Source organism: Coregonus lavaretus (genome assembly GCF_964263955.1).
Source record: "Coregonus lavaretus genome assembly, chromosome: 1".
In the NCBI taxonomy this organism is placed as follows: domain Eukaryota; kingdom Metazoa; phylum Chordata; class Actinopteri; order Salmoniformes; family Salmonidae; genus Coregonus; species Coregonus lavaretus.
Window position 1 is genome coordinate 44,158,243 of NC_139988.1, and position 13,479 is coordinate 44,171,721.

Sequence of the window (13,479 nt, forward strand, 5' to 3'; positions counted from 1 at the left end):
CTAGTCAGATTAAAGACCTCCATATGCTGTAATAAAGGGTGCCAGGTCACTGTTTTTAATGAAACACAGTCTAATGTATTAGAACGAGCAATGAATAACAGAACGAGCAATGTCAGCAACCAAAATAAAAAAATATATATATGCATATAATGGTGTGTAAAGACAGTCTGGACAGTATATGAATAGAAAAGGTGTGTACAGCAGTAGTTACAGTAAGGGAAAAAAGTATTTGATCCCCTGCTGATTTTGTACGTTTGCCCACTGACAAAGAAATGATCAGTCTATAATTTTTATGGTAGGTTTATTTGAACAGTGAGAGACAGAATAACAACAAAAAAATCCACAAAAACGCATGTCAGAAATGTTATAAATTGATTTGCATTTTAATGAGGGAAATAAGTATTTGACCCCCTCTCAATCAGAAAGATTTCTGGCTCCCAGGTGTCTTTTATACAGGTAAAGAGCTGAGATTAGGAGCACATTCTTAAAGGGAGTGCTCCTAATCTCGGCTTGTTACCTGTATAAAAGACACCTGTCCACAGAAGCAATCAATCAATCAGATTCCAAACTCTCCGCTATGGCCAAGACCAAAAAGCTCTCCAAGGATGTCAGGGACAAGATTGTAGACCTACACAAGGCTGGATTGGGCTACAAGACCATCGCCAAGCAGCTTGGTGAGAAGGTGACAACAGTTGGTTTGATTATTCGCAAATGGAAGAAAGACAAAAGAACTGTCAATCTCCCTCGGCCTGGGGCTCCATGCAAGATCTCACCTCGTGGAGTTGCAATGATCATGAGAACGGTGAGGAATCAGCCCAGAACTACACGGGAGAATCTTGTCAATGATCTCAAGGCAGCTGGGACCATAGTCACCAAGAAAACAATTGGTAACACACTACGCCGTGAAGGACTGAAATCCTGCAGCGCCCGCAAGGTCCCCCTGCTCAAGAAAGCACATATACAGGGCCGTCTGAAGTTTGCCAATGAACATCTGAATGATTCAGAGGAGAACTGGGTGAAAATGTTGTGGTCAGATGAGACCAAAATGGAGCTCTTTGGCATCAAAGGAGGAATGCTGCCTATGACCCCAAGAACACCATCCCCACCGTCAAACATGGAGGTGGAAACATTATGCTTTGAGGGTGTTTTTCTGCTAAAGGGACAGGACAACGGCCCTCCATCAAAGGGACGATGGAGGGCCGTGTACCGTCAAATCTTGGGTGAGAACATCCTTCCCTCAGCCAGGGCATTGAAAATGGGTCGTGGATGGGTATTCCAGCATGACAATGACCCAAATCACACGGCCAAGGCAACAAAGGAGTGGCTCAAGAAGAAGCACATTAAGGTCCTGGAGTGGCCTAGCCAGTCTCCAGACCTTAATCCCATAGAAAATCTGTGGAGGGAGCTGAAGGTTCGAGTTGCCAAATGTCAGGCTCGAAACCTTAATGACTTGGAGAAGATCTGCAAAGAGGAGTGGGACAAAGTCCCTCCTGAGATGTGTGCAAACCTGGTGGCCAACTACAAGAAACGTCTGACCTCTGTGATTGCCAACAAGGGTTTTGCCACCAAGTACTAAGTCATGTTTTGCAGAGGGGTCAAATACTTATTTCCCTCATTAAAATGCAAATCAATTTATAACATTTTTGACATGCGTTATTCTGGATTTTTGTTGTTGTTATTCTGTCTCTCACTGTTCAAATAAACCTACCATTAAAATTATAGACTGATCATGTCTTTGTCAGTGGGCAAACGTACAAAATCAGCAGGGGATCAAATACTTTTTTCCCTCACTGTATATAAAATGAGTCATGACTAGAATACAGTGTATACATATAAAGTGGGTAAAACAGTATGTAAACATTATTAAACTGACCAGTGTTCAATGTATACTGAACAAAAATATAAACGCAGCATGCAACAATTTCAAAGATTTTACTAAATTACAGTTCATGTAAGGGAAATCAGTCAATTGAAATAAATTCATTAGGCCCTAATCTATGGATTTCACATGACTGGGACTACAGATATGGATCTGTTGGTCACAGATACCTTTTTTTTAAAAGGTAGGGGCGTGGATCAGAAAACCAGTCAGTATCTGGTGTGACCACCATTAGCCTCATGAAGAGTGACACATCCTTCTCATAGAGTTGATCAGGCTGTTGATTGCGGCCTGTGGAATGTTGTCCCACTCTTCAATGGCTGTGCGAAGTTGCTGGATATTTGCGGGAACTGGAACACGCTGTCGTACATATCGATCCAGAGCATCCCAAACATACTCCATGGGTGATATGTCTTGTGAGTATGCAGGCCATGGAAGAACTGGGACATTTTCAGCTTCCAGTAACTGTGTACAGATCCTTGTGACATGGGGCCATGCATTACCATGCTGAAACATGATGGTGGATGAATGGCACAACAATGGGCCTCATGATCTCGTCACGGTATCTCTGTGCATTCAAATTGCCATCGATAAAATGCAATTGTGTTCATTGTTCTTAGCTTATGCCTGCCCATACCATAACCCAACCGCCACCGTGGGGCACTCTGTTCACAACGTTGACATCAGTGTACCGCTTACCCACAAGACGCCATACACATGGTCTACGGTTGTGAGGCCGGTTGGACGTACTGCCAAATTCTCTAAAATGACGTTGGAGGCGGCTTATGGTAGAGAAATGAACATTCAACTTTCTGGCAACAGCTCTGGTGAACATTCCTGCAGTCAGCATGCCAATTGCACGCTCCCTCAAAACTTGAGACATCTGTGGCATTGTGTTGTGTGACAAAACTGCACATTTTAGAGTGGCCTTTTATTGTCCCCAGCAAAAGGTGCACCTGTGTAATGATCATACTGTTTAATCAGCTTTTTGATATAATAATAATAATATTTTCCTGGCACCACTCTCCTCCTCCCTGTAGGCTGTCTCATCGTTGTTGGTAATCAGGCCTACCACTGTTGTGTCTTTAGCAAACTTGATGGTTGAGCTAGAGACATGCGTTGCCACGCAGTCATGGGTGAACAAGGAATACAGGGGGGGCTGAGCACGCACCGTTGTGGTGCTCACGTGTTGAGGATCAGCATGGCAGAGGTGTTTTTGCCTACCTTCAACACTTGGGGTCTGGCCGCAAGGAGGTCCAGGACCCAGTTGCACATGGGGGGGGGTTCAGACCCAGGACCCTGAGTTTAGTGAATAACTAGTCTCTCAAAGCACTTCATGATGACAGAAGTGAGTGATATAGAGCGATAGTCATTTAGTTCAGTTACCTTCGCTTTCTTGGGGACAGGAACAATGGTGGACATCTTGAAGCAAGTTGGTACAACAGACTGGGATATGGAGAGATTGAATATGTGCGTAAACATTCCAGCCAGCTGGTCTGCACGTGTTCTGAGGAAGTGGCTTGGAATGCTGTCTGGGTCGGTAGCCTTGCGAGGGTTAACACGCTTAAATATCTTACTCAGGTTGGCCACGGAGAACGAGAGCACACAGTCCTTGTGAGCGTTGGGGACCGCGTCGGCGGCTCGATGTTGTTTTCCTCGAAGTGGGTGAAGAAGGTGTTTATTTCATCCGGGAGTGAGGCGTCGGTATCTGCGACGTGGCTGGCTTTCCCTCTATAATCCGTGATTGTCTGGAGTCCCTGCCATGCCAAAAATTTACTTTTTCCACATATACAGCCTTATTCTAAAATTGATTAAATATATTTTTTTCCTCATCAATCTACACACAATACCACATAATGACGAAGCAAAAAGAGGTCTTTAGAAATTTTTGCACATTTATTACAAATACAAAACTGAAATATCACATTTACATAAGTATTCAGACCCTTTACTCAGTACATTGTTTCTAGCACCTTTGGCAGCGATTACAGCCTCGAGTCTTCTTGGGTATGATGCTACAAGCTTGGAACACCTGTATTTGGGGAGTTTCTCCCATGGATCTCTGCAGATCCTTTCAAGCTCTGTCAGGTTGAATGGGGAGCATCGCTGCTCAGTTATTTTCAGGTCTCTCCAGAAATGTTAGATCGTGTTCAAGTCCGGGCTCTGGCTGGGCCACTCAAGGACATTCAGAGACTTGTCCCGAAGCCACTCTTTCCTCCAGACATGCCGCTTGGCATTCAGGCCAAAGACTTCAATCAGAGCAAAGAATCGTGTTTCTCATGGTCTGAGAGTCTTTAGGTGCCTTTTGGCATACTCCAAGCGGGCTGTCATGTGCATTTTACTGAGGAGTGGCTTCCATCTGGCCACGCTACCATAAAGGCCTGAATGGTGGAGTGCTGCAGAGATGGTTGTCCTTCTGGAAGGTTCTCAAATCTCCACAGAGGAACTTTGGAGCGGTGTCAGAGTGACCATCGGGATCTTGGTCACCTCCCTGACCAAGGCCCTTCTCCACCGATTGCTCAGTTTGGCCGGGCGGCCAGCTCTAGGAAGAGTCTTGGTGGTTCCAAACTTCCATTTAAGAATGATGGAAGCCACTGTGTTCTTGTGGACCTTCAATGCTGCAGAAATGTGTTGGTACCCTTCCCGAGATCTGTGCCTCGACACAATCCTGTCTAAGAGCTCTATGGACAATTCCTTCGACCTCATGGCTTGGTTTTTGCTTTGACATGCCTTGTCAACTGTGGGACCTTATATAGACAGGTGTGTGCCTTTCCAAATGTACATTTACATTTTCGTCATTTAGCAGATGCTCTTATCCAGAGCGACTTACACTTACAAATCATGTCCAATCAATTACATTTACCACAGGTGGACTCCAATCAAGTTGTAGAAACATCTCAAGGATGATCAATGGAAACAGGATGCACCTGAGCTCAATTTCGAGTCTCATAACAAAGGGTCTGAACACTTTTCTTTTTTATATTATTTATACATTTACATTTACGTCATTTAGCAGACGCACTTATCCAGAGCGACTTACAAATAGGTGCCAGTGGGATAGCCAGTGGGATAACCACTTTACAATGTTGTTGTTGTTGTTGTTGTTTTTTTTTTTTGGGGGGGGGGGTTGGGGTAAGGGGGGGGGTAGAAGGATTACTTTATCCTATCCCAGGTATTCTTTAAAGAGGTGGGGTTTCAAATGTCTCCGGAAGGTGGTGAGTGACTCCGCTGTCCTGGCGTCGTGAGGGAGCTTGTTCCACCATTGGGGTGCCAGAGCAGCGAACAGTTTTGACTGGGCTGAGCGGGAACTATGCTTCCGCAGAGGTAGGGGAGCCAGCAGGCCAGAGGTGGATGAACACAATGCCCTCGTTTGGGTGTGGGGACTGATCAGAGCCTGAAGGTACGGAGGTGCCGTTCCCCTCACAGCTCCGTAGGCAAGCACCATGGTTTTGTAGCAGATGCGAGCTTCAACTGGAAGCCAGTGGAGTGTGCGGAGGAGCGGGGTGACGTGAGAGAACTTGGGAAGGTTGGACACCAGACGGGCTGCGGCATTCTGGATGAGTTGTAGGGGTTTAATGGCACAGGCAGGGAGCCCAGCCAACAGCGAGTTGCAGTAATCCAGACGGGAGATGACAAGTGTCTGGATTAGGACCTGTTCCGCTTCCTGTGTAAGGCAGGGTCGTACTCTCCGAATGTTGTAGAGCATGAACCTACAGGATCGGGTCACCGCCTTGATGTTAGCGGGGAACGACAGGGTGTTGTCCAGGGTCACGCCAAGGCTCTTCGCACTCTGGGAGGAGGACACAACGGAGTTGTCAACCGTGATGGCGAGATCATGGAACAGGCAGTCCTTCCCCGGGAGGAAGAGCAGCTCCGTCTTGCCAAGGTTCAGCTTGAGGTGGTGATCCGTCATCCATACTGATATGTCTGCCAGACATGCAGAGATGCGATTCGCCACCTGGTTATCAGAAGGGGGAAAGGAGAAGATTAGTTGTGTGTCGTCAGCGTAGCAATGATAGGGGAGGCCATGTGAGGATATGACTGAGCCAAGTGACTTGGTGTATAGCGAGAATAGGAGAGGGCCTAGAACTGAGCCCGGGGGACACCAGTGGTGAGAGCACGTGGTGCGGAGACAGCTTCTCGCCACGCCACTTGGTAGGAGCGACCGGTCAGGTAGGACGCAATCCAAGAGTGAGCCGCGCCGGAGATGCCCAGCTCGGAGAGGGTGGAGAGGAGGATCTGATGGTTCACAGTATCAAAGGCAGCAGACAGGTCTAGAAGGACAAGAGAAGAGGAGAGAGAGTTAGCTTTAGCAGTGCGGAGAGCCTCCGTGACACAGAGAAGAGCAGTCTCAGTTGAATGAACAGTCTTGAAACCTGACTGGTTTGGATCAAGAAGGTCATTCTGAGAGAGATAGCAAGAGAGTTGGCTAAAGACGGCACGCTCAATAGTTTTGGAGAGAAAAGAAAGAAGGGATACTGGTCTGTAGTTGTTGATATCAGAGGGATCGAGTGTTGGTTTTTTGAGAAGGGGTGCAACTCTCGCTCTCTTGAAGACGGAAGGGACATAGCCAGCGGTCAAGGATGAGTTGATCAGCGAGGTGAGGTAAGGGAGAAGGTCACTGGAGATGGTCTGGAGAAGAGAGGAGGGGATAGGGTCAAGCGGGCAGGTTGTTGGGCGGCCTGCCGTCACAAGTCGCAAGATTTTATCTGGAGAGAGAGGGGAGAAAGAAGTCAAAGGATAGGGTAGGGCAGTGTGAGCAGGACCAGCAGTGTCATTTGACTTAACAAACGAGGATCGGATGTCGTCAACCTTCTTTTCAAAATGGTTGACGAAGTCATCCACAGAGAGGGAGGATTCAGCAGGGAGGAGAATGTGGCAAAGAGCTTCCTAGGGTTAGAGGCAGATGCTTGGAATTTAGAGTGGTAGAAAGTGGCCTTAGCAGCAGAAACAGATGAAGAAAATGTAGAGAGGAGGGAGTGAAAAGATGCCAGGTCCGCAGGGAGTCTAGTTTTCTTCCATTTCCGCTCAGCTGCCCGGAGCTCTGTTTTGTGAGCTCGCAATGAGTCATCAAGCCACAGAGCTGGAAGGGAGGACCGAGCCAGCCGGGAGGATAGGGGACATAGAGAGTCAAAAGATGCAGAAAGGGAGGAGAGGAGGGTTGAGGAGGCAGATTCAGGAGATTGTAGTGAGAAGGATTGAGCAGAGGGAAGAGATGATAGGATGGAAGAGGAGAGAGTAGCGGGAGAGAGAGAGCGAAGGTTGCGACGGCGCATTACCATCTGTGTAGGGGCAGTGTGAGTAGTGTTGGAGGAGAGCGAGAGAGAAAACGATACAAAGTAGTGGTCGGAGACATGGAGGGGAGTTGCAGTGAGATTAGTAGAACAACAGCATCTAGTAAAGATGAGGTCAAGCGTATTGCCTGCCTTGTGAGTAGGGGGGGACGGTGAGAGGGTGAGGTCAAAAGAGGAGAGGAGTGGAAAGAAGGAGGCAGAGAGAAATGAGTCAAATGTAGACGTGGGGAGGTTGAAATCCCCCAGAACTGTGAGGGGTGAGCCATCCTCAGGAAAGGAACTTATCAAGGCGTCAAGCTCATTGATGAACTCTCCAAGGGAACCTGGAGGGCGATAGATGACAAGGATATTAAGCTTAAATGGGCTAGTGACTGTGACAGCATGGAATTCAAATGAGGAGATAGACAGATGGGTCAGGGGAAAAATTGAGAATGTCCACTTGGGAGAGATGAGGATTCCTGTGCCACCACCCCGCTGACCAGATGCTCTCGGGGTATGCGAGAACACATGGTCAGACGAGGAGAGAGCTGTAGGAGTAGCAGTGTTTTCAGTGGTAATCCATGTTTCCGTCAGCGCCAAGAAGTCGAGGGACTGGAGGGTAGCATAGGCTGAGATGAGAGCACGGCAGTTCCAGAGGCTGCCTGAGACCTGGAACTCCACGTGGGTGGTGCGTGCAGGGACCACCAGGTTAGAGAGGCAGCAGCCACGCGGTGTGAGGCGTTTGTGTAGCCTGTGAGGAGAGGAGAGAACAGGGATAGGCAGAGGCATAGTTGACAGGCTGCAGCAGATGTCTACAATAATGCAGAGGAGATCGGAATGAAATGAACTAAACATCTGGGAAAGGAGAGAGCGGGGCCTCCCTCACCACAACTCCCAAATATAACTCTCCCAACTTCCACCTCAGAAACTATAATTGTTGTAAACTACAGCGGTTCAATGTTTTCTAGGAATAGACTAACTTAGTTTATTCAGCTAGCTAACTAGGTGCAGTATTATTCCGTGAAAATCGTCCGGGCACGAACACACAGAGAGAGCCAAGCTAACGTTAACTAGTCACCCATGTCCCGAATTCCTTGAATGACTCGGGCTATCAATATGTAAAAAACAAAACACAAATGTAGGTTATGACTTACCCATAGCACCTACTGTTAGCTAGCCAAGTGCAAAGCTAGCCACTGAATTGACTCAGCCAGTTCGCGTCTGTTCGCTCGGTCATTCCAGCTATTGTTTACTAGTAGCTATCCAGGTAGCAACAAGCTAGCTAAATTTCAAGCACAGTAGCCACTTGCTACCTAACGTTAACGGTTCAGACAATGAGGTTAGAAAACAGCTGAATGGTAGGCAATTATTGTATGTAATTATTGTAGGCAGCCAGCTGGCGTAATTACAGGCACTCTCAGGCGTGAAACAACTATACCGTTGCTAATAGCTACTCGCCAGCTAGTCCAGGTGGTGGGTTAGCTAGCTAGCTTCGTGCTACACCGGGCACAGCCGAATACAATACTAACCTACAATAATTACATACAACAACCCACGATAACTACCTACAATACCTAACTACAATCTAAATACATAGTTTAAGCCTTACTCGACAAAGCCCAAGCTATGTATAAAGCTAAGCTTACCCGACGCCAAGCTTACCCGACGACCTCCTCCTCCTCCTTCCTACCTTCCTACATTTGCAAACATTTCTAAAACCTGTTATTGCTTTGTCATTATGGGGTATTGTGTATAAATTGATGAGGGAAAAAAATAATGTAATCAATTTTAGAATACGGCTGTATGTATGCCACATGCGCCGAATACAACAGGTGTAGAGATTACAGTGAAATGCTTACAAGCCCTTAACCAACAATGCATTTTTTAAAGACATTTTTTTAGTAGTATTAAATAAATAAAATAAAAGCAAATAACTAAAGAGCAGCAGTAAAATAAAATAACAGTAGGGAGGCTATGTACAGGGGGGACCAGTGCAGAGTCAATGTGCGGGGGCACCGGCTAGACGAGGTAATTATGGTAATACGTACATGTGGGTAGAGTTAAAGTGACTATGCATAAATAATAGACAGAGTAGCAGCAGCATAAAAGAGCGGGGTGGGGGGCCAGTGCAAATAGTCTGGGTAGCAATGATTAGCTGTTCAGGAGACTTATGGCTTGGGGGTAGAAGCTGTTGATAAGCTTTTCGGACCTAGACTTGGCGCTCCGGTACCGCTTGCCGTGCGGTAGCAGAGAGAACAGTCTATGAATTGGGTGGATGGAGTCTTTGACAATTTTGAGGGCCTTCCTCTGACACCGCCTGGTATAGAGGTCCTGGATGGCAGGAAGCTTGGCCCCAGTGATGTACTGGGCCGTACGCACTACCCTCTGTAGTGCCTTGCGGTCGGAGGCCGAGCAGTTGCCATACCAGGCGGTGATGCAACCAGTCAGGATGCTCTCGATAGTGCAGCTGTATAACTTTTTGAGGATCTGAGGACCCATGCCAAATCTTTTCAGTCTCCTGAGGGGGAAAAGGCTTTGTCGTGCCCTCTTCATGACTGTCTTGGTGTGTTTGGACCATGATAGTTCGTTGGTGATGTGGACACCAAGGAACTTGAAGCTCTCAACCTGTTCCACTACAGCCCCGTCGATGAGAATGGGGGCGTGCTCGGTCCTTTTTTTTTCCTGTAGTCCACAATCATCTCCTTTGTCTTCATCCTGTTGAGGGAGAGGTTGTTGTTATCCTGGCACCACACAGCCAGTTCTCGGACCTCCTCCCTATAGGCTGTCTCATCGTTGTCGGTGATCAGGCCTACTACTGTTGTGTCGTCAGCAAATTTAATGATGGTGTTGGTGTCGTGCCTGGTCATGCAGTCATGGGTGAGCAGGGAGTACAGGAGGGGACTGAGCAAGCAACCCTGAGGGGCCCCCGTGTTGAGGATCAGCGTGGCAGATGTGTTGTTACCTACCCTTACCACCTCGGGGCGGCCCGTCAGGAAGTCCAGGATCCAGTTGCAAAGGGTGGTGTTTAGTCCCGGGATCCTTAGCTTAGTAATGAGCTTTAAGGGCACTATGGTGTTGAACACTGAGTTGTAGTCAATGAACAGCATTCTCACGTAGGTGTTCCTCTTGCCCAGGTGGGAAAGGGCAGTGTGGAGTGCAATAGAGATTGCATCATCTGTGGATCTGTTGGGGCAGTATTTAAATTGGAGTGGGTCTAGGTTTTCTGGGATAATGGTGTTGATGTGAACCATGACCAGCCTTTCAAAGCACTTCATGGCTACAGACATGAGTGCTACGAGTCGGTAGTCATTTAGGCAGGTTATCTTAGTGTCCTTGGGCACAGGGACTATGGTGGTCTGCTTGAAACATGTTGGTATTACAGACTCAGTCAGGGACATGTTGAAAAAGTCAGTGAAGACACTTGCCAGTTTGTCAGCATATGCTCGGAGTACACGTCCTGGTAATCCGTCTGGCCCTGCGGCCTTGTGAATGTTGACCTGCTTAAAAGTCTTGCTCACATCGGCTACGGAGAGCGTGATCACATAGTCATCCGGAAGAGCTGGTGCTCTCATGTATGCTTCAGTGTTGCTTGCCTAGAAAGCGAGCATAGAACTGATTTAGATCGTCTGGTAGGCTTGTGTCACTGGGCAGCTCGTGGCTGTGCTTCCTTTTGTAGTCTGTCATAGTTTTCAAGCCCTGCCACATCCGACGAGTGTCAGAGCTGGTGTAGTATGATTCAATCTTAGTCCGGTATTGACTCTTTGCCTGTTTAATGGTTCGTCGGAGGGCATAGCGGGATTTCTTATAAGCGTCCGGGTTAGAGTCCCGCTCCTTGAAAGCGGCAGCTCTACCCTTTACCTCAGTGCGGATGTTGCCTGTAATCCATGGCTTCTGGTTGGGGTATGTACGTACGGTCACTGTGGGGACGACGTCATCGATGCACTTATTGATGAAGCCAGTGACTGATGTGGTGTACTACTCAATGCTATCTGAAGAATCCCGGAACATATTCCAGTCTGTGCTAGCAAAACAGTCCTGTAGCTTAGCATCTGCATCATTTGACCACTTTTTTATTACTGGTGCTTCCTGCTTTAATTTTTGCTTATAAGCAGGAATCAGGAAGATAGAGTTATGGTCAGATTTGCCAAATGGAGGGCAAGGGAGAGCTTTGTATGCGTCTCTGTGTGTGGAGTAAAGGTGGTCTAGAGTTATTTTTCCTCTGGTTGCACATTTAACATTCTGGTAGAAATTAGGTAGAACGGATTAAAGTTTCCCTGCATTAAAGTCCCCGGCCACTAGGAGCAAAACCTCGAGACTTCCTTAATATTAGATTTTGTGCACCAGCTGCTGTTTACAAATATACACAGACCGCCACCCCTTGTCTTACCGGAGTCAGCCGTTCTATCCTGCCGATGTAGCGTATATCCCGTAAGCTGTATGTTGTCCATGTCATCATTCAGCCACGACTCGGTGACACATAAGTTTTACAGTTTTTAATGTCCCGTTGGTAGGATAACTGTAATCTTAGGTGGTCCAATTTGTTCTCAAATGATTGAAAATTGGCTAATAGAATTGTTGGAAGAGGCAGTTTACTCGCTCGCCGTCGGATCCTTACAAGGCACCCCGACCTACGTCCACGATATCTCTGTCTCTTTCTCATGCTAATGATGGGGATTTGGGCCTTGTCGAGTGTCTGTTGGATATCCTTCGCGTTCAGCTCGTTGAAAAAAAATCTTTGTTCAATACGAGGTGAGTAATCGCTGTTATATCCAGAAGCTCTTTTTGGTCATAAGAGACAGTGGCAGAAACATTATGTACAGAATAAATTACAAATAACGCGAGAAAACACACATAATAGTACCATCTTCTCCGGCGCCACTGAGAAGATGTCTACCTGTACTGTCGTTTTGCCTCTTTGATTGCCTTATAGAGGTCGTAGCTCGTCTGTTTGTACACGTCCATGTTCCCAGTCACCTTGCCATGGTTAATTGCGGTGGAAAGCACTTTCAGTTTTGTGCGAATGCTGTCATCTATCCACGGTTTTGGGTTTGAATAAATTATAATCGTCACCGTGGGAACAACATCCTCAATGCACTTTCTGATGAACCCAGTCACCGAGTCAGTGTATACATCGATACTATTCTCAGAGGTGACACGGAACATTTCCCAGTCCGCGTGATCAAAACAATCTTGAAGAATAGATTCCAATTGGTCAGACCAACGTTGAACAGTCCTTACCACGGGAGCTTCCTGTTTAAGTTTCTGCCTATATGTGGGGAGGAGCAGAATGGAGGCGTGTTCTGATTTGCCAAAGGGAGGGCAGTGGAGGGCTTGCAGTGGTCCTGGAAGGGAGAGTAGCAATGATCCAGGGTCCATGTTGCGCGTGTAGTACAGGAGATGTGTTAATAACATTTCAGTAGCTTTTTCTTAAATCTATATTAATGAACCATTTAGAACCCATAGCGGCCGTCAACAGCCATTCTTTAAATTACTATAGCAGCCGCGAACAGCCTTGTTTTCCTAACAATAATATCTTAGTAAAAATTGTTAACAAAGACCAGTTGTATTATTCGTGTGGCTGTTGTCATCAACCAGAAACATGAGACAGGGTATGCTGTCATATTACTTAATTACAATTACAGGGTTTTTTTCACTTAATTACTCAAAATGACGGCGCCGAAGCGACCACAACTTTTCATTGTGCAATCTATGTTGGTTGGTGATACGGATTCGGACACTTCCTTCCACTTTGAAATCGATGATGATGTAGAGGTGATTGAAATAATTAAACAGCAGATATATGTTTGGTGTTGTCGATATTTGATGCTGTGAAACTTGGGGAATAGCTCTCAGTTTAGCAAGTCCTGTCATGATCACTAGGTTGATAAAGGCGAGCACATCAGCGGTGGAGCATTGTTTAGCTGTAGGCTCTATAAAGTCAGCTAACTAGTTGATTGTTTTGTCTTGTTTCTACCAAAGTAATTTATATGGAAACCACCCAAGCTAACTAGCTAGCTAGCTAACTGTCAGATTCGTCTGTCAGGCTAGCTAGAAAGGTTGTGTGGTGGTAAATGTGTGCTGCGCTCACGAAGCGTGAAGCTGTCACCTTCACTGCCTAACGTTGCCATACAGACAGCCAGCTAACTATCCACGAAATAGAGTGTTTATCTGTTGGACTTAGGTTATGGTTTGGCATGTTTGCTAGTTACAGATATTCATATTGTTTCGTTTTCCTATTATTTGACAGCTTGCTTAGCTGTCATGTTATGGTAGAAGCTTGCGCAGTGGCTTTCAAATTATATTGAGTTGCAGTGATATTTGTTTAAA

At 46.6% G+C, this 13,479-nt stretch overlaps 1 protein-coding gene across 1 annotated transcript in view; it reads right to left on the reverse strand.

Moving 5' to 3' along the window:
• Positions 1 to 3,154, reverse strand: part of LOC311133207 (neuroendocrine convertase 2) — a gene marked incomplete at both ends in the record, with an annotated part of 85,911 nt that extends 82,757 nt beyond the window's left edge. Inside the window, one exon of the mRNA XM_084166688.1 lies at positions 3,104 to 3,154. Coding sequence (XP_084022814.1) covers positions 3,104 to 3,154 — 51 coding nt within the window. The remainder of the gene's footprint in view (positions 1 to 3,103) is intronic.
• Between the last annotated feature and the right edge of the window lie 10,325 nt (positions 3,155 to 13,479).